This window comes from Neophocaena asiaeorientalis, unplaced genomic scaffold, assembly GCF_003031525.2.
Source record: "Neophocaena asiaeorientalis asiaeorientalis breed wild unplaced genomic scaffold, Neophocaena_asiaeorientalis_V1.1 scaffold182, whole genome shotgun sequence".
NCBI classification, from domain to species: domain Eukaryota; kingdom Metazoa; phylum Chordata; class Mammalia; order Artiodactyla; family Phocoenidae; genus Neophocaena; species Neophocaena asiaeorientalis.
In genome coordinates, this window is record NW_020174648.1 from 3,960,418 (window position 1) to 3,984,371 (window position 23,954).

A 23,954-nucleotide genomic window follows, 5' to 3' on the forward strand; every position below is an offset into this window, starting at 1 on the left:
CTCTCTCCCACATTAGAACTTACATGGAAGTGAGATTTCAGTTGTCAGGCTGGGAGGACACAGAGTGGTCCTGGATGCTACCTGAGCTTTTTGGGGAGGATAGATCTGAGAAGCATCAGAAAAACACGTGCCTGAATCTCCATCTTTGGAAATAAGAAAAAGATCCAAACTTTGTTCAAATCCACAAGAGAAACTTCTTTCTTCCCTGTGCCCTTGGACCTCTCCTGATTTGGTATAGCAGAGGCAAAAGGAGTGGAAGGATGTCCTGGTGGGACCTTTCCTTTTTCATGGTCTTGAGACAGTGACATTCCTAAAAGTACAAAGAGAACTTTTCTTGACCTGCTAGTTTTCTACCCAGCCTTTCTTTTTAATGTATTTTGATTAAGAAGTGATACCAGTTAGTCCAAGAGCAGGTATTTCCTTTGATGTAAGAAGGAATCAGTCTTGTTTTTCAAAGCCCAGAATAACTAGAAGAATCAGTTAGAGATGGCTGACCACTTTTCTGCCATATTTATTTCCTAGTTCTGGTAACATTTTACTTATATCTTTCTTGAGAGTCATACAGAGAATGTCATATCATGCTGCACTATGTGCTATTACAGGTCACGGTCCCCATAAACCTACAAGCTTAAAAGGTTTTTGGGCGAAAGTGATCTTCAGGTTCTTCTATATCAGCATTTTCAAGCATGTTTTTTTCGTGAAAAACCAGCCCTCCACTCATAAATAGGTTCTATCTTCAAATAATTTGGAAGTAGCATCTACCTCTCAGCAGTCTGTAGCACCTGAGCATGGAACAGATTCCAAGAAGTCCTGCACTAAAGAAATACCTTTTACTTTACTTAGCCCAGCAATTCCCAAATCTGTTTAACTAGAGAATCCTTTTACACATAACAGCTATTTCGAGCTTTCAGAATTATTGGCTTAAAGAATGTACTGGAAAATTTCTGATGTATGTGTTTTATCTTGCCGGTTACCTTCTTCCTTACCAAAACAGTTAAGAACTCTTATGCTTTACAAGCCTTTTTGGTGTTATAAGTTGTGTGGAAATAAATGAAGACCAACAAAATGAAAACAGGTGAAGGCTATTTACACACAGCAAGGGAGTCAGCCACCATCACTTGCATTTTGGCAGAGACTGAGAGGCAGGCAGAGAAGTAGGAAAGCTTCAGAGTGGAAAAAAGGGAGGGCTTCAGATACGCCCTGATAGGCATGTAAGCTGTTGGCAGGTGATCCAACTAACCAGGAATGAGGTATTCTTAGGTAAATGTTTAGGAGACCTATTTGTCTTTCTCTGGTGGAACCTAACTTGCAAGCAAGAACAAAAATTAGGGAAGCTGTCAGTTATTAATCAAGTCCTGGTGAGTTTGGCCTGATTGTTACAGGGGTTATTATTTGGCTTCCTGAACTAGAAGAGATGGTGGTCTGACTTCCTACAAGTCTGACTTAGAGACGGTAGATTAGCTTCTTGGGCTGGTTGCTGTAGATAATAGGGTGGTTTGCTGGGCTGGTTGCTGCCGATTGTGGGTCAGAATTCTGTTTTTACATGCGGTCTGGCCATCATCCATTTGTATTTTCAGTCTCTCAGCTGAGAAAAAAAAAGAGTCCAGAGGCAGATCAAGGAGGAAGAGGAGGCTGCTGGTCACATTCATGGGTCCGATGGGCGCCGTAATCACGGAATCTTAAACATCCCCTTGACTTTTCAATAAAATAACAGGAGAAAACTTTCTTTTCTTTCTTTCTTTCTTTCTTTTCTTTCTTTTTCTTTTTTTTCTTTTCTTTCTTTCTTTTTCTTTCTCTCTTTCTTTTTCTTTCTTTCTTTCTTTCTTTCTTTCTTTCTTCCTTCCTTCCTTCCTTCCTTCCTTTCTTTCTTTCTTTTCTTTCTTCCTCCCTCCTTCCCTCCCTCCCTTCCTCCCTCCCTTTCTTGTTTCCTTCCTCCCTTCTTCTTTCTCTATTCTTTTCTTTCTTTCCTACCTTGCCTGCCTGCTTGCTTTCCTTCTTTCCTCCCTTCTTTGTTTCTTTTTCTATCACATAGGTCTATTCAGTCATTCTTTTTTCAAGCATATGTAGGGAAAAATAATGTTCTTTCTTGAGAAAACAGAGATATTTTGTTTGGAAAAAAAGTCATTCACAAATGTATCACAAATAATAATAAAATGAAATAAAAAACTGGGACTAACCACATTGCAAGGGCACACCGAGAAAGAATCCTATGACTCAGCAAGAAAATAGGTATTTTTAAATATCCCTTTCCTTTTAACTAATGGAAATATTATCTGTAAGTGGGCACAGAACAACATTTCCCGAGCATTAACAGTTATATAACTGTTTCCCTGACTATGGTGTAGCATAAAGGCACTCAGTAGAATTGTTGTTTAGCAGTGAAGTAATGGAGTTCAGTTGTTTGGCTCATCCTGGGCGAATGTGGGACACTGTCATCCCTGCCCACCGCCAACACCCGTGCTTCTTTTATTTTCCCTTCCCTCTACTGACCTGAACTAAGGCCTGGGAATTTATAACAAAAACGTCAATTAACAAATGTCAAGTTCACACAATTAGAAGTGATGAGAGAGAGGTAGGGAGGAGGGTGGCAACATTATGGAAACCATGTATGTATATGATGTTTCAGCTTTTCTCAATGTGCTTTTATACCCGTAACTTTATTTTGTCCTGACAACCTACCTGTAAAGTAGGCAGGATGGATACTATCATCCCCACTTCTCAGATACAAAAACTGAAAGAAATGAGTTGCCTAGCCCCAAGTCACACAGCTGGTTGGAATCACAGAATTGAAAAGGAAACAAGGGGGCATCTGAGCTAAGCCGCTCACTTTACAGATGCAACAACTGAGAATCGCAAGGTCCCCTGGGCAGGTAGCCAGAGAGGAAACTCAGGCCAGTTGATTGGCAGGCAGAAACTGCCCCCTTCGGCAGCATGGGTGCCTTAGAACTCCCGCCTCCTGATTTCCTGCCCTTTTCTTTTCCTGCTGGGAAACAAGTCCATTAAAGGGAATGTTTCCTGATATATTGAAAAATCTTTATCGGGCTTGCTATCTTTTTATTAATAGAGTTTCTGAAATAACAGCAAGCTGATGAGCTAGCATCACTGGAGAATGCATACTACGTAGAACAGTTTTACAAAACATGCACATTATAACTCGAATGAAACGTACCTTGGAGGTATGTGACTGGAGTCTTAAACTTGTAAAGTTAGAATTTCCTTTATACGGTTTTACGATTGACGTAAAGGCGAAAAGCCAGCGTATGCAGAAGTATGACTGCCGTCACAAAGCTTAATGCCCTAAAAGAAGAGCATTTGAAAGGAAAATTGCTGAAAACCTTCTTTTAGTTTCAAGTAACTTATCATTGATTATCTGAGATCAGATTTAAGCAATTGATTCAGTAAGCACCTCTTCTGACCTTTTTTCCTGTTTTTCTACCGATAATTATTCCTATATGATTCACACAGAAATGGAAATTTGGCAATCACTCAGCTAATTTGATCAGAGTTGACAAGCAGCTAATTAATCCTACCTACTCTTCATCCAGTTTAGGCACTAAATTAGTTGATTTAGCCTGAAGGAAGCGTGGGTCAAAATGGCAGGATAATTCACTACGTATGTATCATTGCCATTATATTTACACACACACGCTCACTGTCTATCTAAATTTATTATATATGTGGCCATTATATTTGCATATGTACATATATACGCACACACGTGCATACATCAGGCATAGAAATGAAGCCAAAATTGGTGCTCTAAACTTAGCAAGGTGATTTTTTAATTTCCTGTGGCCTAATTATTTTGTTTCTGTAGCATTTTATATTTATAGTAATGGCTAGAATTCAAGTAGAGTGCCACTCTTTCTACAAGGTGTTCAAGCAAGAACAGCTCATTACAACATCACTAAGAGGCTACAAGGATATATTTATTGAGAATGACCTTGGATAAGTAACTTGGCTTCCCAGAGCCTCAGTTTTCCCATCTGTAAAATAGGGACCACAAATAAAGTACCTATCATGTGTCTAGCACATAGATGACACTCAGTATAGGGCCCATTCCTGCCCCTTACTAACTTAGTCATGCTGACACTGTCCCTCCTGGTAAAGACGAAACAAGGTTTATCAGCTTCAGAGTAATTAAAACTTAGATACGGAACACAAATCAGTTAAATGGGACACAAAAATCGATGTTATCAGGAACTTGAGCTGAGTCAATTATTGCAGCTATTAAAGAGTGTAAAAACCTGTGTGTTACAGTAAGCCCAGAGTTTCATATGAGTTTATTAAGGGAGTATTGTAGTAGTATAGTTACGAACCCTGTTCTGGTCTCAGACACATCTGGAACTTTATCCTGGCTCTACCTGGTGGCCTAGGGCCCTTATGCAAACTCCTGTCTAAGCTTCAGTTTTCTCATTTATAAGATGCAGACAATAACACCTAGTTTACAAGGATCATATGACTATATACAAAGTGCTTAGCCGAATGCCTGGTACAGAGTATAGGTTCAATAAGTGATAGCTGTTGTTACTATGATTCCAGAAATTTTCTCCATCCAAAAATGCTTTCTCATTTCCTCACAATTACACCCCCTAAGCCAGTAGACTTGGGACTTGAGAATCCACTACATGCACTGAGCCCGCATTTCCTCTGTCCCTAGGGATGGTGAACTTCAGTGAGGTGTCCGGATACCCCGTCCTGCAGCACTGGAAGGTCCGCTCTGTGATGTACCACATCAAACTCAAACAAGTGACCGTCTCTCAGGGTGAGCACAGCTGCAAGCCATCCCTCCCACCTGCTCCTGGGGTGTGGCATTCCTTCCCAAGGGCACAAGCCTTTTATCAATGTTGAAGATGCCATCCAAAATGTAGCCACTCCACGAGATCTATAACCTAGTCACTCGATTCACCCTTCAGGGCAAATGGCTGGAATCGGATCATTTTCTTAGCATAGATTAAATTGCAAGTCTTATCTTGGATAATAGAAGAGATGGAAAGGGCAAGGCGGGAACCACTGGAGATAAATTTAAACACTTACTTTATCATATTTCCTGGAGTCACCCAGTGTATAGAGAGGATATGCGAAAGCAAACTTTTTATAAATTGACAGAATAAAACTTTCCAAGTGCAAAGAGTATACTTTACTATACCTTAGAGGTTCTATATGATGAAAGAAATAAGGGAAAGAGAGCAAGAAAGAGGAAGGGGAGTGGAAAAATAGAAAATAGTTATGGTTCCTAAAAGCAAGTAAGCAAGATAGATGGATAGATAGATGAATGTAGATTTATCTACATCTATGTTTTATATATATAAAGATATGTATATATATCTTTATATCTAATAAGTTAAGGAGTAGTGAATTCTGAACTTAGGATAAATTGTTCCAAAACAGAAAAATGAGGCACCTTGTATAAGTATTCTTCAAATCTTAGTGATAAATAGAGAGTTGTGAAGAGAAGTGAGACATATACTAGAGAAAGAAGAGGCCTTAAGGATATAGAACATCTCCAAAGTACACAAAGGGACTCAGAACTTTTTATTTTCTATCACGAAAGAGTTCTTGGCAAGAAGGGATTGGGATGTGGCTATTACTGAAGTGAGCTCTGCTGGTGCAGAAAACACTTGGAACGAGCAAAGTTACTCGTCATCCTAGAAAAATTCGGCAGTATTTTTCACATACTCAGTTTGCACGCAGCACAGGTGCTATGCATATCAGGGGTTAACAATCACATATCTCTGTTGCCATGTGCTTTTAAAAGCCACACATGGCATCATGGACGATGTGGACCTCTGCACTTGGGGTCTCAAGCCTGGGCCGGGCTCTGCCTTGTCCTGATAGGACACAGGTGTGTCAAAAAAGAAGGCTGTACAAAGTTGGTCAGGTAGGGAAGGTATTGGATTTGGAAAATTTGCCATAGGTTATCTTTCTGACAAATATGAATCTCTTAAACAGGGAAGGCCAATCCAAGGAGATTTGTCTGGGGAGGAGGCAAACAGATTCCTTCCTCCATTTGCCATTTCAAAGTCTTTATACTTTTGATTTTCTTAAATAAATGTAAGCAGTGTTTTAGTGGCTTTCCTTATCTTTCTTCTTCCATTATCTTCCCATACCCATTTCTCTGCATGAAGGCAGCATCCTGAAAACTTTTTTGGTCACTACCCACAGTTACAGCACATTTTACACCGTGACCTTGTGCACAGGCATGTCCCCACATACACACCACAGAAGGTTCATGAAGCCATACTTCATCTTCCCAAGTGAAATGTTCTCTGCTGGTATTTGCGTTTCTATTTTAGACTGTGCTATTCTTTTTCATTTTTTAAATGCTATTATTTGAGCTCACTAAATTGATTTAATGTCATGACTTGTGATTTGAAACAAAAAACTTTGACTTAAGCAGGGAGGTAGTGGAGATTTGATAATGTTATACTTAACTTGCGCGAAGTTAACAACATAACTAACTGGGTGGAAGAAATATTCTTTTAGGAACTGAAATGTCTGATTTAGCTACCTGGAAGTACCTGGTAGCCCCAGCCAGCTCTCCAACGTCACTTTGGGCCACATGGCACTTGCACGCAGAGGCTGGATGGCCTGGGAATCCAGATACCCATATTGTAAGTCCTCACTCTTTTTCTTGGGTGACCTTTCTCCATAGCCCTCAGCAATGCTCTCCACTCCCTAGACGGGGCTACATCTCGTGGGGATTTTGTAGCCTTGTTGGACCAGTTTGGCAACCATTACATCCAGGAAGCTATCTACGGCTTTGAGGAATCCTGCTCTATCTGGTACCCAAACAAGCAGGTCCAGCGGCGACTCTGGCTGGAATACGAAGACATCAGCAAAGGTGAGTGACATGCTCGTCAGCAAGTTCTACTCCCTGTGCAAGTCCTGGCTGCCTAGGTACATCCATAGGACCAAAAATAGGGAGTCTGTAGGTGAAGGACTAATTCAGATTTGCCTCGATGTTCTTGCCCACCCTTTAAATTGCCAAGGTTTGGTTGCTAAAACCAGATGTCAAAATGGGAGTATTTGGGGAAACTTTATATGCAGGAGGGGGTCCAAACTGTATGACCACTGAGCGGGTTATCATAGAGGGAGTCTTCTAAAGGGCTTACCAGCCACCATGCATCCTGTTACCATAGCACGGGCAAAATACTAGACTGTTCTTACGGAGTGGGGGAGAAAAGGAGAGCGTTTCAGTCTCCCCCACCACTCCCTGCCTCCGGCAATCCCATCCTACACTGGCTGGCAACCCCTTCCGGTAATTGCATAGTAAACCCCTTCTCACTCCATCCTGCCCTGTGTTTAGGGGCAATTTTCCTACTGCGCTGTGCTGTGAGGAAATCTCCATTGCCCCAGGTGTTTGTGTAGCTCTGGATAACAGCCTCCCAAATAAATCTTGGTCCACTGTTTGATGGCAAGTTAGTATTCAGTCCAAGTAAGTATAAGAAATTGGATTTTCTGGGACCCTTTGAATCACCTTCTGATGTAGGAGGAGTACTGGCTGGTAAATTTGTGTTCTGATCGACCAAGACTGGTTTAGAATTGCCATTCATGGAATTTCTTCTTCTTATCTTATCCTCATGGCATTCTGATGAGCTCAAATTATGGATGTGTGAGTTGCTAAAGGGCAAGTGATGAAATTAGCACAGTGAAAACTCAAGAAGTAGGTCATCCTAAGATTTAATGATCAAGGGTCCCTCTGAGACTAGGGACCCCCTGCTGTCATCAGTGCTACAGTGGGAGAAAATACGCTCCCGTGGCTGAGATGCCCTTGGTTCTCTGAGCTCCATACAGATTTCTATTTTGTCTTGAGGCATGAGAGCCCCTCTTCTGACTGGGAGCTTTCTTCCAAAAGAAGCAAGAGGCTTGTGCCTGGACTGCAGGCTTCCCCCCAGGTCCTGATTCCTCTAAGCTCAAAGAGACAACCGCAGGCTTCTTGTATCCCTTCAAACTTCAGCATCTTAAAATTGTTCTGATTCCAATTTGCCAAGAAGGAGTATAACGTAAGCACATTTCGATAAGACCAGTTCCAGCTGGCAAAACTGTTATGTTTCCATGCCAGAGCCTAGCGATTGAACCAAAGGACTAAAGCCTCCTCTATTTCTGTTTGCCAGTGGTTCAAGGATTGCCAGGCTCTAGGACTGCTGGGAGATGCGAGCCTGACCTTCCTCAGAACTCCTGGTTCTACCTCTTGCGTCTATCCTGAGCATTGTAGTATCCTTAAGGTTAAATGCGAAGCCCAGGAGGGAACTTTGTCCATGGCCTTGGCACTATGCCCTATCCCTCTCCATTCTTACACACAGGAACTAATTTTGTCACAGTCCAGCTGTTGGCTTTAGTTCTCATAAATATGATGTATATCACCCCTTGCTTGTTATTGATATTAAAAGATATTCAAATATTTTAGAATGTTTATTTTGATCTCTTGCAATTGTCCATGTATACCTGCCCCCCAGCTGACTCCCGCATCTTACCTCTGTGTCATAGAGTTTATCTCTCTTATTGTTGGATGTGATTCTTACCCTTAAATATTTTTCTTCTCCCTATGCACTAATTTCTTTTTATTCCAAAAGCACGAAGCATGCTACTGATTAAGGATTATAAGTGCATAAGACAAAGGGAGATTTTCTTCTGCTTTTCTGCACTCTGGAGAGGATTGCTCCAGAATGGAATTTATACACTAGTGGTGACAAGTGTTCTGAGAGGGCTATACCTACCATGGCATAAAAGTGACACCTTTTTAGACTCGAGTCCTTTAATTATATGTTCTTGCCTATTCTAACTTTAAAAACTTTCCAGTGAAAAGGGGTTTTGTGTTCTTTGCTTTTGTACCTATGATTAGATACCTAAAATTGCTTATGGATTGAATAGGAAAGAGGTTTATCAGGGGTGAAATGAAATGGAAAGATCACAGGACTGAAAGGCTGGGACTCTAGAATCTGCCAGGTGACTTTTGTTTAGTCAATCAACTATAGGCATCTCCCCTGTAAAGCCTTCTGTAGTTTCTTCCAGCTCTGACAGTTTATGGATCCTAGAAGTCCCCTTTATGTGAGAGGCTTCCTCAGGTGACACATTTGAGTAAAAGACTTTCCTCTTCTTTCTACAAATCACTACACGACTTCTTGAGGGTAGGTTCTATGCCTTATTCAACTTTGAAATCCCAGGGTCCAGCAGAGAGCCGGGCACATGAGAGTCCCTCAGCAAGTGTTTATTATTGTTGAGGTTGTTGTTAGTGATGGCAGTTGGGGTTGTCTCGGTGGGAACGGTGGTTAAAAGCTCTTCTGGTGTGGTGACTTCCCACGTGGGTTTTATCATAGACACATAAAACGCTTTAGGTACGCCTGACTGATGAGAACTCAGAGATGGGTATTTTTGAACAGGTCTTCAGAAGGCAGCCTTTTATTCAACAGCCACTTATTCGTCATACAACCACTATATGGTTTGGTCAGACCATTATGTAGGAGCACCTGTCTTAAGATAAGTCTGACTGGAGCCCATGAGTAACATATTTCCATTTCTCACGGTCTAAGATTAGCCTCTCTTCTTTTTCTTTTACAGAGCAAATAAAGACTATCTGAATTGAAATTTCCAACCTCACTCTCTCTGCTTCTAAACTGACTTCCATCTTTTCTCATCATCCTTTGCCCTTGTGCCTCGGGAAATGCAGTGAGTTCCCCCTCTTCAGGTGAATCTCTCCACCTGTACACTTGCTTCCTTCCCTCTCTGCTTCCTCTTAGTCCTCACTCATTCATTAGCCTCCTCTTTTTTCATCTCTGCAACCTCTTCAGCCACAATTATCCCTTCGCCAACCTTCTGTTTTCCAAAAAATAATATTTTTATAAATATGCAACTCTTTTACCACTGTTTCCTTTCAACATGTCACCATCAAATTTCTTGAGTAAGTAGTTTATACATCTTTTCTCTACTTCCTCAACTTCTTTTCACTCTTCCAATAATTGCTTTCAGCCCCGTCACCCTTACAGAAATTGCTCTGGAGAAGGAAAAAAAAGACTTTATAAGCAGAGGTTCATTTTTCTATTCTGTGACCATTTCATCTATCTCAGCTAAAGAATTTGTCCCTTTTGGCCAGGTCTGCCTTCTTGCAAGTCCTCTCCCTTTGTGTCTCTGATGCTTTTCTGTCCAGATTCTCTTCATAAGCCTTTGGTCTTTATTTCTCATTCTTTTTTGCCCTCACTCCTCTAAAGAAATTGCTTACATTTTGGTCATTTTCTAGGATTTCACCCTTAATGTTCATCTCTTCTTCACTGTTGCTGGGTGATTCTCTTTTGTATCTACCTCAACCCACATCTCAAATCCTTCCCTTCTCCCTGAAATTCAAAAGCTCATTTGTCTGTGAGTGTTTACCATTTCTACCTGGATATTCTATAGGCACCTCAATGATCAGCATCTCTTTTCTCTGTATCTGCTAGTAGATTCATGAACCACATTGATGGGTCAAAATATAAAGTTAGGGGTCTTCTATATTCTCCTCCACCCTCCACATTCAACCGTTTACAAGTTCTGTTCTTTCTACCCCCTAAATATTTCTTCAGCAGGTGTCTTCTCGTCCATTTCTCAAAATTGTATGAGTTTACGGTATCAGCTCTCATAAGAAATATTGAAATAGCATCCTCAGGTGCCTTCTTCAGTTTCCTGCCACTCTCGTCCATTCTGCATTTCACTATCTGTTATCTTTTTTAAATGCCCGTTAATGACATGATTCTTGAGCTTGGAGCCCGTCACTTATGCCTTACTGCCTTCTCAGCATGAACATGGCTTCACTCCCTGTATTAGTTTCCCATGGCTGCTGTAACAAATGACTACAAACTTGGTGGCTTAAAACAACATAAATTTATTTCCTGAAAGTTCTGGGGCCAGAGATCCAAAATCAGTTTCACTGGTCTAAGCTCAAGGTACTAGTGGGGCTGGAGGATCCTTCTAGAGGCTCTAGGAGAGAACCCCTTTTTTGCCCTTTCCAGCTCACAGTGGCCGCCTGTATTCCTTGGCTTGTGGCCCCTTTCTCCATCTTCAAAGTGCATCACTCCAATGTCTGAGTCTCATGGTCTTCTCTCTGACTCTTTCTGCCTCCTCACGTAAGGACCCTTTTGATTACATTGAGTCCACCCAGATAATGCAGGATAATCTCCCCATCTCAAGAGTCTTAATTTAAGCATATCTGCACAATCTCTTTTGCCAGGCACAGGTAACATTCATAGGTTCTAGAAATTAGGACCTGGGCATCTTTGGGAGCAAATATTCAGCCTACCACACCCTCTACCCTCTCTGGCTGCTGCATCACTGACCATTCCCTACCCCAAGCATTCCTCCACTCTGATGGCACAAGACTGCTTGCTATCAGTCCAAAACCCTTGCATTTGATTCCAGACAGTTTAAAGCCTCAGAGTCTCCCTTCCTGCCCCAGTCTGAGGCCAGAGGTATGTGCTCTAAAGTCTCCACAATTACTCGTCCCACTCAGAAATTTTCTCTTGGTCCCTCTCTTGCCCACCCGGCCCCCTGACCCTACTCCATTCCCTGGTGTCTGTTCCTTTGCCTCATTTCTGGATGGATCTTATTCTCTTCTTAGGCCCTTAGGATCAGCAGATCAGTCTTCCTGGCTATGATTTCTGTTTCTTGCTTGTGTCTTTTAATCGCCCCTTCAGCTCTATAAATTGCCATCTGCAATTAAATGATACCTTGACCCAGTGTCAGGCCCCAACTCTGGGTCCAGGGTCAAGGTTCCCACTGGTTCAGAAGAGGAGATTGAGCCTTTCCACACTTCTGAGCCTACCTAACCTTGTCCTCTATCTACCCCTATTCTACCATCACCTTTCTACTCTTCAAGAGCCAGTTCTAACATCACCACTTCCACCAAGCCTTCCTTCTAGTCAGAATTCTTTGCTTCCTGTTTCATGCTCTTGGAGCTCCTTATATATATCCTTTGACAGCAGTCTTGACATTTCCCTGTATTGTCATTTCCCTGTATGACTGTCTCCCATGATAATAGACTTGGCAGCATGTACCATATTTCCCTCCTTTTTGTAATTTAAAAAGTTTATTTAAAAAATGCAAAATGGGGCTTCCCTGGTGGCACAGTGGTTGGGAGTCCGCCTGACGATGCAGGGGACACGGGTTCGTGCCCCGGTCCGGGAGGATCCCACATGCCGCGGAGCGGCTGGGCAGTAAAACAGAATAAAGTGAAAAATACATCTTCCTCTCACTCTTATCTCCCAGTCATCTAGTTCCACTCCCCAGAGGCAACCAGGCAACTATTACTACAGTTTACTGTCTATCTCTCCAGATATATTCTATTCCTAGCTGTGTGGAAGTGAGCAAAGAAAGTTGCAGAAAAGTAGATATATTAGGGTCTTGTCTGTTTTAAAAATGTTATATATAAATATATGCATATACACATCTATATAAGTATAATCTTTAGCCTCTCTCTCACTATCTATGTATATTTAGATATGTGTGTGTGTATGTATGTATACACACACAAGTTATCTGTTTGTTTCAAGATTAGGGATATGGTATAGGGTAGGGGCTTTTATTTTTTGTACTAAAAACTTCTGTGTTGCTCTTCCTACAATAAGCATGTGCCACTTTTATAATAAAACTTTTTTAACACACTGAAAAATATATTCTGAAAAGTTTCTGTTATCTAAAGACTTAGAAAGTTAACTGGAAAAAAACAACTCACACAATTGTATCTACAAAGAGCTGAACTTTGGATAGAAATCTGGGAGGAAGTGCAAAACAATAGGATCATTTCTTACCAATCTTTGAGTCTTCACCCCTGACACAGGGCCTGGCATATTATTAGCATCTATTGTACTGTTTGTTGAACGAATAGATCCTTTATTTTGTTCTTACTTCAGAAGAAACCAGTAAAAAGAGCCATAGATCTGAAGATTCCAGAGAAGTGACCAAAATTTGAACCTTCTTCAAATAAGAACTTCCAAAGGCTTAATTTTAATCCTCAACCTGACACAGTAAAGCTCAGTACATTTTCTTTCTCTATTTCTTTTTTTTTTTTTTTTTGGTACTCCATTCAGGAGTGGATTTCCTCAGATCTTTCTTCCTTTTCTTTTCCAATATCACTTTCATTGCTACATTAGATCTGACCTTTGCCATAGCTTTTCCTCACCATTGCTTTTGGGGCATATCAGTGGGGTTATCTGGGTTGACAATTGGCAATAAGCAAGCTCTTCCTTTCTGTTGTACCTTGTAGTCCATAATCCACTGGGGGCTGGGGCATAATCCACAGAGGGTTGGTTGGTTGGTTTCCAGCCAGTTGCTTCCTTTCCATGGGGAAAGCTAAGAAGAATAGCTTCTTCTTCTTCCAAGACACAAGTTGAGAGTTTGTCCCTTAAGGGGACCCTCTAGCTCTGAGAAGTCTTAAGTTAGATTAGAATCAAAGAAAGAAGTAAGCCACCTGGATGGCATTGTATTTCTACCACACAGGATGCCACGTTTTCTATTTTTCATCAATTATTTTTTGGGAGGACAGAGCCCAAGAAAGACTCAGTTGGCTCATCTGCCCAGGATAGAGAACAGATTTCTTCCATGGCCGAAGCAAAAACAATAGCTGAAGCAGCCGTCAGCCTCTGATCCAGTGTGTGAGTGCTGGTCAGCAGAGACCTAGTCTTGTGTATTTGATGCCAATGAAGTTTGTATAATGCTTTACGTTTTACGACCCCAGGGTTGCAAACCAACTGCAAAGGCTCTCTTATGCACATTCACAATGACGAAGTTAGCACACAAGTGGCAAAGCGATTATGGCATACAGCTATTTTCTTTCAATGATTAATTAATTCATTCAACAAACGTTTGCTGAGGGCCTGCTACATGCAAAACCCTGAAGTGAGCAGAGAGGGGGTTTCGAGAAGACATCTGTTCTATGGCATTCCCAGGCAGACAGGCCTGATGAAGGTGCCACTGGTGCTGAGCCGGGTGGTATCATAAACAGAGGCTTCCGAGAGGATCTAAGCTTTTCTAAACATATGTGTGAGGATTTATTTTGAGTCTTCAAGTCCCCAGGCTCTGATGCAGAGTCCGGAGTAAAGTGGATCTGTAGGTTGAGGGAAGAAGTTACCAAAATAATATTACCAAACAGCCTGTTACATAACTGTTCTCATTTAATCCTCAAACGTACACATCACTTAAGTCTTACGTTCCCTATTTATAGATAAGAAAATAAAGCCTCAGAGAGCTTAAATAACTTGCATGTGGTCACCTAAGCAGTAAGTGGCAGAGTGAGGATAAGAAGAATGCCTTCACCTACTGAGATACATTGCAAATGGCAGCTTGCTGTTTTGCCTGCCAGTGGCACAAGAAGAGATGAAGGTGGGAAGATGAGTGGGCCAAATGGAAGTAGGATCAAGATGGAACTGAAGCCAGGTGACTGGTCTAAAGTGACCACTACAGGGCCAGATGTCAACCATGGTTAGACTTCAAGAAGGATCCACTGCCTTTCGTCTTGAGTTTTCAGGAGTTTTGGTTATTTGTTGTGGGTTTTTTTTGTTGTTTTTTTTCGCCATGATATATGATGATGACCCAGTTTCTGGAGGAGTTTTTGTTTTTCTGTACAGCAGTGCTTTTCAGAATTTAATATGCATATGTATCACCTGGGATGTTGTTGAAATGGTGATCCTGATTCAGTGAGTCTGGGTGGGGCCTGAGATTCTGCATGTCTAACAAGCTCTTGGATGACACCAAAGCTGCTAGTCTGAGGACGACGTTCTGAATAGCAAAGCTAGATTCTCTCCTCAAAGACCAACAGGGAGTGGGTTTCCCCATCATCCCTGCTCTTCCTGTCCAGCGCAGGAACTTCAACACGGGAGCCATGGCACGGTGGCCTCCAGGGCTGTGTCCTGGTATCATCTCCACAGTGGAGAGTCTCACAGAAAGGAGGACGAGCCTGAATGGTTTTCACTTTAGGCCAGGACTTTTCTCTGATTAAGCCATTGGTCATTAGGCTTGTGTGCAGAATTGAACAGTCTTAAGCCCTCAGGCACTGAAGGGAATTGGAAACATGCCAACCATCAGGATTAAAAGTGATAAGCTGCTTTTTAAAAAAACTTTGTGCTGTAGGCAACACTGTCCTCGTCTTACTATCTCAAACACTCTATTTTTTAAAATAGTGTTCAAGAGGTCCCCATTTTTTCCTCTCAAAACCAAAAATTATTGGAGTTTCATATTTTTACCTGGCTATTATTTTAGTTGATGGGACAATTCTGGTGGTGATGTCAAACTTCTTTCATATAATGATAGGCCTGACAGTAGTGACATCTTGTCCATAATGTACAATTTAGTAGTTGATTATATAGTTTTCTGGATTATTCTCTCCTCCAAATATGTAAGTTTTGCCTTAACAGTTTGATGGATTGCTTCCTGAGAGTGGGCTCATTCATTCATTTATTCAGTTCCTTCTATATCTAAACACTCGTTTAGGCACTGGTCCAATAATGGTGAACGATGCAGAAAATCTTCCTGCTTCTATGGCGCTTATATCTTAGTGAAGAGAGAACGAAAGTGGCAAGTGACAAATGAAAGCAATAATTCTAGATAGTGACATATACTATGAAGAAACTAAAATCAGGGGGTGTAATAGAGGGTGACTGGAGGATGGGTGGGGGAGCTGATTAAGATGGCAGGCACAGGGCACTTCCCTGGTGGTCCAGTGGTTAAGACTCCATGCTTCTATTGCATGGGGCACAGGTTCAATCCCTGGTCTGGGAATTAAGATCCTGCATGCCGAGAGGCAAGAAAAAAAAAAAAAAAAAAAAAAAAAGATGGCAGGCACAGAGAAGGCCTCAATGATGGTAATGAAGGGGTGAGTTTTGAGTTTGAGCTGAGACCTGGCAGACAAGACAGAGCACGCAAAGATCGGGGGGGCCGAACAGTCCAGGTAGGGGACATAGCAAATGCAAAAGCTTCATAATTTTTTGAATTCTCATAGCTTCTAGCATCAGGTAGGGCGTATAGAAGTTAGTTGGTAAATATCAGACTGTTAACCAACATGACTGAGAAGAAAGAGGCCTGGATTCTCTGGTGGAATATGGAGAGAAGAAGCTCTACTTCTAGCCAAACTTGTTCTGTTTCCTAGATTCAGCAAGCTAAGCTGGGATCAATTTGTTTAGCCCATCGTCTTTTATCCAACATTTAGATCAATGCTCAGGTGGGCTGTCCATGGTGCTCTAGACCCAAGAGAAATAAGCATATGGCGACAGGCTTAAGAGTACAATACATATATCTACCATAACTTTTATCTCGGTCTTAAGCCATGGTCTCCATACCAAAACTAATAGTTTATGTCTGCACAAGAAAATATGTTGGGAAAAAATTACAAGATAAATGGTGAGGCAATGGGAAATCCTGCAGCAAATGTGGAAATCTGAACTTGACATCACTTGGGCTTCCCGCATCTTTTGGGATGGGTGCCTGTGTCTTAACTGGTAATATGTCTATATTGTCCATCCAACTCTAAGGCAGCATGTTGAGGGAAAGAGCACTGGATGGGGAGTCAGGAGATCTGGGTTATTGGTCTCAGTTGAACCGTTAGTCAGTCAGCTGACCGTGGGTAAATTACTTAGCCCTCTTCAAAATCATCTTCCCATCTGTATAATCACTAACTTGAATTAGATTCTACTTAGAGTTTCTTCTACTTTTGGTGTTCTGTGACTTCTGCATATTCAGCAAATGATTTCTACTTCTCGTAACAGAATGCAACATTTAATAATGCCTGGCTCGAGGATAAATAGGCTAACTCAACTGATACTGCAATGGAAGGAGCATAATGCATCTGTTTATAGTGAGGATTTAGAGTCAGATTGGCATCAAAATTTTTATTGAGAAGTTTAATTAGTGGCTGTGAGCCTCAGTTTCCATGTCTGTAAAATAGGGCTATTGATACTTAGCTTACAAGTAAGGATAGTGTAAGGGTCGAATACAATAATTATTTATGAAACACAGTGTCTAGCATACTGTAACTGTTCAGTGCATTGTGACATATTATTACGACTATTATTAGTACTAGCATTATTTCAGTGAAATTTGCAGTTCAGTTCACTATTTTTGAACAAAATAGCTGCTGATCAAAATGTCAAGGAGATGTCAGTAAAACTGGGTAAATTTCTTCTTCACAGAAACACTGATGTATATTTTAGAAGTCACAAATCACTAATTAGGCTAGTGGAACAGGGGGCGTCAAACCAAAATTACAAAAATTAAGACCAGAATCACATCTTTTGGCTGCTCTTTTCAGTCCCAGTTATAGCTCCTTTGCTAAGAAAAGACCAGGAAATAAGCACCACCCATATTAGAGGGATTTTTTTTTTTTTTTTTGGTGGGGTAAGGGAGGCTATAAGAATGTGCTCTCTGTGGAAAAGAATCCCTGGGGACGTTTTTTTGGATAAGCAGCCTGGGTGTTACTGCTTTTTAAATGCAAAGCAGCTGTCAGGTGCATTCTCCAAAGGGGGAAATTCATGCAAATGTCCAGCTGTACTAGCCTTCCCTGTTACCTGTAACTCAAAGCCTGTGCCGTCTGGTTCTGCCGCCTGCATACAGATGTGGACTCTGATTCCTCTTGTGCCCCAGAGGTGGGACCCTGGCCCTAGTAACAACCCAGGTTCCAACATAAGTGGATGTTGAGGTAGAAAGATAACTGATTAGTAGTTTTTGGGTTTTTGTTAGGCTACTGTCTCCTCCTGTTTTCCATGAATAATCTGCTTTAGAGGAACACTCTTGTATTCTCAGAGGCCTGAGGAGATCACCAGCTTCTGGAAGGTGAGGGCTGTCTCTAGCAAATCTCTGAGGTCACTCCCTATTCCTACCCCATCTTTTGCAATACATAACGCCATGCACCGAATCTAGCAGGCAATCAATAAATATTGGTTGAATGAATAAATGAGCAAATAGCATACTTTTCTCTCCTCCTTTTCCTCTTCCAATGGAAATGACAGCATATCGTCCAGGACAGCATCTCCTCAAACACCATCCCCTTCAACCCCCCGGCACCAGCCCACCCCCTCATCATCCCTCTTCCATAGCCACAGGACTGATTGTTTTATGTGGGGGACATTATCCATTTGCCCCCCGACCCCGGAATTATGTCATGTCCTGGGATTTGGCATTAGAAAAATAGACTAGTCTTTAAAACCAAGTGATCGGGCTTCCCTGGTGGCGCAGTGGTTGGGAGTCCGCCTGCCGATGCAGGGGATGCGGGTTCGTGCCCCGGTCCGGGAAGATCCCACATGCCGCGGAGCGGCTGGGCCCGTGAGGCATGGCCGCTGAGCCTGCGTGTCCGGAGCCTGTGCTCCGCAACGGGAGAGGCCACAACAGTGAGAGGCCCGCGTACCAAAAAAGAAAAAAAGAAAACCAAGTGATCAGCGACTGGGATTACATACTAGGAACTGGTGTAAATCCATGTGTGGACCTCCAATTTGCAATCGTTATTTCAAGTTTCTGGCTACCAGTTAATGTTGTAGGAGCCAACAATAATCTTTCTTTTACCACCTTTCCTATAATTGCTTTTTAAAAAATAAAGCAAGTAGGAAAGTTTTCTTTATAGGGAAGGAGGGGGTAAGGGAGTATGTGTTAGGTGTAACATGCAAAAGTTTAAACTGAAACATAAGACATAAAACTACTGTGACTTAAACCAACACATCGACAAACCCCTTTCATCTAAGCTTTACCCATTTGGCCACTAACCATTTCTGATTCATTCCTAGTTTCCATGCCTCTGTTGTTAAGAGACAGCCTCCCTGAATCTCATGGAACTCTTTGGAAGTTGGTTCAATTATTAAAAGATGTAAATTAAGGGGAAAAATTAAAAATACATGAGCAAAAACTAATGTCAAGGAAATCAGCAAAAAATGGATTAGGTAGGTAATTAATTTAGAAAAAAAAAATGAGAGGAGTTGACATCGTTTTCAAGCCTGGCCCCAACTGCCAGCTACACTACAAAATGCAGCTGATTAACGTTACAGCAGTCAAAGGATCCAGAATATATCACTTCTGTCTCTGTTACTGATGAGAGGAAGATGGTTTTCCAATCAGATCAACTTCCCTCTAAAAAATTCCCAAGTGTACTTTGACATTATTGCTGTTAATTTTGCTGCCAGCAGAGTCAGGGACACGTAGACCTCAATTAGCAGCACCTTGAGGGAAGGCTGTGAGTTCTGCAAGGTAATGATGTTTAAGCATTCATTCAGAAATGTGTATTGTTTACTGTAGATCAGGTGCTGTGCTGGGCATCAGGAATATGATGGGTAATAAAAGAAGGCTCCTAACCCACTGTGGGATTCTAGATGTCGAGGTGTAAAGCATAACTCTCTCCTTTGCCAGCCTCATCTTACTTCTTCTCTCCTTGCAATTGGCTAGTCAGTATCTATGAGACAGCATGGTTGAACCCTCTGGGGGACCCACGAAAGAGGCAAAGAAGGTCACTACGAGGTCTGGAACACACTTTCCACCTTGAGAGTTCATCCCACTCCTTGGAAAGTTTCTCAGGGGGCAGGTCTCTGCATATCCCGTCAACTACTGAAGTGCCCATACTGAAGGTGGCTGCCCAGGAGCAATCTGTGAGACACAGAAGAGGGGAAGCAAAAGGGCACATGTGGAGAGCTTTAGGTGAAGACCCCTTGCACCACCAACAATTCCTGGGGCAAGGGGCTGTTGGACCAGGTTGGGCCATCGCTGGGTCACATGTGGTGCCCACACCACTGCCTTGCTGCTTCGTGCAGGGCTGTTTGTAGACTACCTGTGCTCTGGTGACTGCCCACTGAGGCCAGAGAGGGGACCGTACCTGCCTAAACAGACTTCATGGCCTGGGGCTCCAGGAAGTGGTCACACTGATCTCCCCTTAAAGCCTAACATGATTAGAAAGGAATAGATAGCTTGGCTAAGTCATAACCACGGAAGGCCCGTCCACCTGGTTAAGTCTGGCAGGGGACAGCGTTCATTCCACATAGTTGGAATGTAACACCACAGAAGCCCTCAGCTTGGAGCAACTGCAAAAATCAAGCAGGTTCAAAAGACTTAATTTTTCTTTGGCCGATTAATAAAAGAAACAACACAGAATGAAAGGAAAAGAAAGGTAGAAAGAAGCATTTCTCCAGCGCAATTTTTCAATAAATCTGCCAGTTAAAACATGTGCTTTGTAGGTGAAACGTGAGTGCCAGTGACAGGGAAAAACAGCCTAATCGGGTAAACCAACATCCCGGACTCCCTTGACATTTTTTTGTTTCCTTGGGGTTTTTCTTTAATCAGGTTGATTCCACAGAGGCAGCTTATAAAGTCACTCTTTGCCTGTGCCTCTGTTGCCCACCTTGACTGCTATGGTCCCTCCTGTAAATTTATTACAAGTCCAGTCGATTACCGTGGTAATTGGTTCTATTTATATTGATGTGTTTGGGGCATTTATGGGTTTATGTATTTTTATTTGGTCTTCTTGTTTTGCCTTCTCCCTTAGAGAGCAGGGACTCTGCCCACGTCTTTGCGTCTCCCCATAGCTGTTGCCTTAGACTCTGCTTGCAGTGTGTTCACGATCAGTATTGACCACAGTAATGTGGATGTAGATAATCAGGAGACGCCAGCCCCCAAGCTTTACTGATCGCTGCATTCTTTTACGGAGCTGGGTAGAAAGAAGAAGTGTTATTATTATTATTATTATTTTTTGCGGTACGCAGGCCTCTCACTGTTGTGGCCTCTCCCGTTGCGGAGCACAGGCTCCTGACGCGCAGGCTCAGCAGCCATGGCTCACGGGCCCAGCCGCTCCGCGGCACGTGGGATCTTCCCAGACCGGGGCACGAACCCGTGTCCCCTGCATCGGCAGGCGGACTCTCAACCGCTGCGCCACCAGGGAAGCCCAAGAAGTGTTATTTCTTGAGAATTTCCACAATATCTCCCTTCAAGGGTAATTCATGTGTTGGGCCCTGTATAGATCATGCATTCTGCATTTGTTGGGCTGATAAAGATCATTAATGATCTACAGATACACGTAAAGGCAAATTGAAACCAAAGAAAAGCTCTCTTACAATTCAATCAACCATTTTAAAACATGGTTGATGATGGAATGATGGAAAAATGGAATGATGATTCAGTGCATATTTATTGAGTTTCTACTTTGTGTAGGCGTTGGGCAATCATCACTGTAGAAGGAACATGATCCCTGCTCTCACGGGGAAGACATGGATGAGACAGAATATAAACAAGTAAATAAAGAATAAACAAAATACTAGAAACTTTGGGTAATAAGGGTAATGAAGAGGGTGCTGTGATAAAGGGTGACAGGGTCAGTATCCTCTTTAGAAAGGGTCATCAGGGAGGGTATGAGTGGTGTTTATGTTGAAATGTGGAGGATGAGCTGGAGAAAAGGCATCCCAGGAAGGGGGAGTGGCCAGTGCAAAGTCCTGAGGTGGGGAAGCCCAGTGGGATTGCAGCCTAGGGAGTGAGGAAACCATGGCCTGGCTGGAGCTGGAAAGGACAAGGATGGCCGTGCAGAGTCATGGAGGCAACTGCCCCGTGACTCTGCATGGCCTATATGTTAGGATCCGTCCTGCACTGGGTGGAGAATAGCTTCACGGGAGGCCAGAGTGGACACAAGGACACCAGTTAAGGACCTAACGCAGGAACCCTGGCAGTGGACATGGAGAGGAAAGAACAGGGTAAGGTTTGTTTGTGGAATAGAGAAACTTGAAGACAGGGTGGAGGAGGGGAAGAGGAGTGGAGATAATTCCTAGATATTTGCTTGAGCAACTGATTATGCTGGAGCACCATTTACAAACTGGGGGGGCAATGGGATGGAAGAGGTTGGGGGATGGTGGGGAATATAGAGCATCATGCAGAGTTTGCATGGAGACAGCCAAGTGGAGAAGTCAAGGAGCCAGGTAGAAGTGCAGGTCTGGAGCTTAGAAGGGAGGTCAGTGCTAGAGATGCCAATCTGAGCCTGCAGAGTTCAACCAGCTCATTCCGGATGAGCTCACTCAGGGAGGAAGACGGAGAAGAGAAGTGGGCCCAGGCCCAAGCTCTGAGTTGCTCCCACACTTAGAGGCCAAGCAGAGGTGGCAGGTTGCGGGGGAGCTCAGCAAAGGAGACCGTGAGGGAGCAGCCGGGAGGTGGGAGAATCAGAAGAAGGCTGTGGTGAAGAGGACAGGTGGGCGGCTGTCTTGTCCTGCTGAGTGAGATTTGTAGGTCAGACATCATTGCCTTAGAGCAGTGTTCCTTTAGAGAATCCTAAAATATTATAACTGCAAAGGCAGTTGTAGAAACGTACAATTATTAGTATTTTTCATATATCTCATACTTCTCACCACCCTATGAAGTGCGGAGGTAGGTTACACGTTATGACCTTGTCTGTTGAAGGGTCTTGGTGAGCTGTGCTCAGTCACGATGGCTTCACTTTGAATTGTAAAGCCCTGAAAGGCACTTTGCAAAGCAGAGGTCTGTCCCTTGGGGTATCTTCAGAGTGAGCGTGTTGTCCCAGGTCCTTGGGGTGCTGAGCGGTGGAACCATTCCCCATGCAGAACGTCTGCCCGCAGACCATGTGCTCTTGCCGGATGCCCCCGCTCCTCCCACTGGCAGGCCTGTACCTCTAATTCCAAGGGGAGGAGCTGAGGCCCACAGTGTGAAGACACTAGTCTGTGGTCACACAGAGAGTGGCAGAACCAGAAGGAACCCAGGCTTGACCATTCATCATCCTTGTCTCACAGGTCGGTGCATTGCTTTCTGCCTGTGCTAAAAACCGGAAGGGCTCGGGACGCTTGTTCCAATGCCTGGGTACATCTCTTTGAATTTTGGATCCCACAAGGGATCCCACAAGGCTGTCCCAGGATAAACACCCCCTCCCTGAGATTGTCCACTCTTAACAGTTTTATTATTACCAGGCATTGTCAACCTAATAGCGAACAAAATAAAATCCTTACTCTGCCCAGCTTACCTTGCTATCCCAGTCGTGGGGAGAGAATTCCATTCCACAACTTAAGAAACACTCACTAAGTACCTACTGCCAAAAGTATATTGAATCCCAGGTCCTATGCTAAGTGTCCAGAATATGCTGATGAATAAGAGCTGGGCCCTGTGCTGGAGCTGTTCACAAAATATGTGGGAGGGTGTCCAGTAAACCAGAAATTACAATATAGTGTGATAAGGACTCTAAGAGACTGGAGAACAGTCAGCACGGAAGATGGGCTCCTAGCCCGTAGGATTGAGAAAACCTTCCTGGCGGAAGTGTTGCCTGTACAAAGAGATGGAGGGCGGGTGACATTGACCAGCAGCCTCTGAAGAAAGGGTATTCTAAGTAGGAAAAGGCAAGGCACATAAACACGGGGAATGAGAAAACGTGAGGGGGAGCTGGGGTGGGGAGGCAGGTATAAAGGTCCCACTGGCCAAGCCCTATCCTCCTACTTCTAACTTAGAGCGGTTTGAAGGACCTACTTATATCTTAACGTGGTTTAGGAGTTATTGAAGGATTTCAGCAGAGAAAGGATATGTTCCTATTGTGCTTAGAAGCTTACATCTGGACAGTATGGAGGGTGACTGGGAGACGTGAAAACTAGAGATAGGTTGACCAGTCAGGACAGTTTTGGAGTAGACTGTTTGGGAACTGCTGAGGGTCTGGAGTAAGGGGGAGGAAATGTCAAGTGTAGGATGGATGTGACAATACTTTTGGAAATATCACTAATAGGTGACTCTTTGGATGTGGAGGGGGAGGATGCGGTAAGCCATGGCAAGGCCCAGCCCTGGAAGTTTCCTAGGTGGGCATAAATGGAAAACCTGTGGCTCCTGTGGTGAGTTCCCCAGTTATGGAACAGCAAGAATTGAAAACTCTTTAGTCCAGACATTAAACTGAACTGACGTGGATTGCCGAGCAGCAGAAGTTTTGCTTTTCATGATAGTACATGCTGGCTGGCTGACTGGATGCCAACATGGCAGAGGATGCCAAAGGCAGCAAA

At 43.0% G+C, this 23,954-nt stretch overlaps 1 protein-coding gene across 1 annotated transcript in view; it reads left to right on the top strand.

Annotated features, from left to right (window-relative positions):
• ASTN1 (astrotactin 1) overlaps nucleotides 1-23,954 on the top strand; it is a 323,825-nt gene that overhangs the window by 238,169 nt on the left and 61,702 nt on the right. The window contains exons 15-16 of the mRNA XM_024758832.1: nucleotides 4,661-4,765; nucleotides 6,656-6,844. Coding sequence (XP_024614600.1) covers nucleotides 4,661-4,765; nucleotides 6,656-6,844 — 294 coding nt within the window. The remainder of the gene's footprint in view (nucleotides 1-4,660; nucleotides 4,766-6,655; nucleotides 6,845-23,954) is intronic.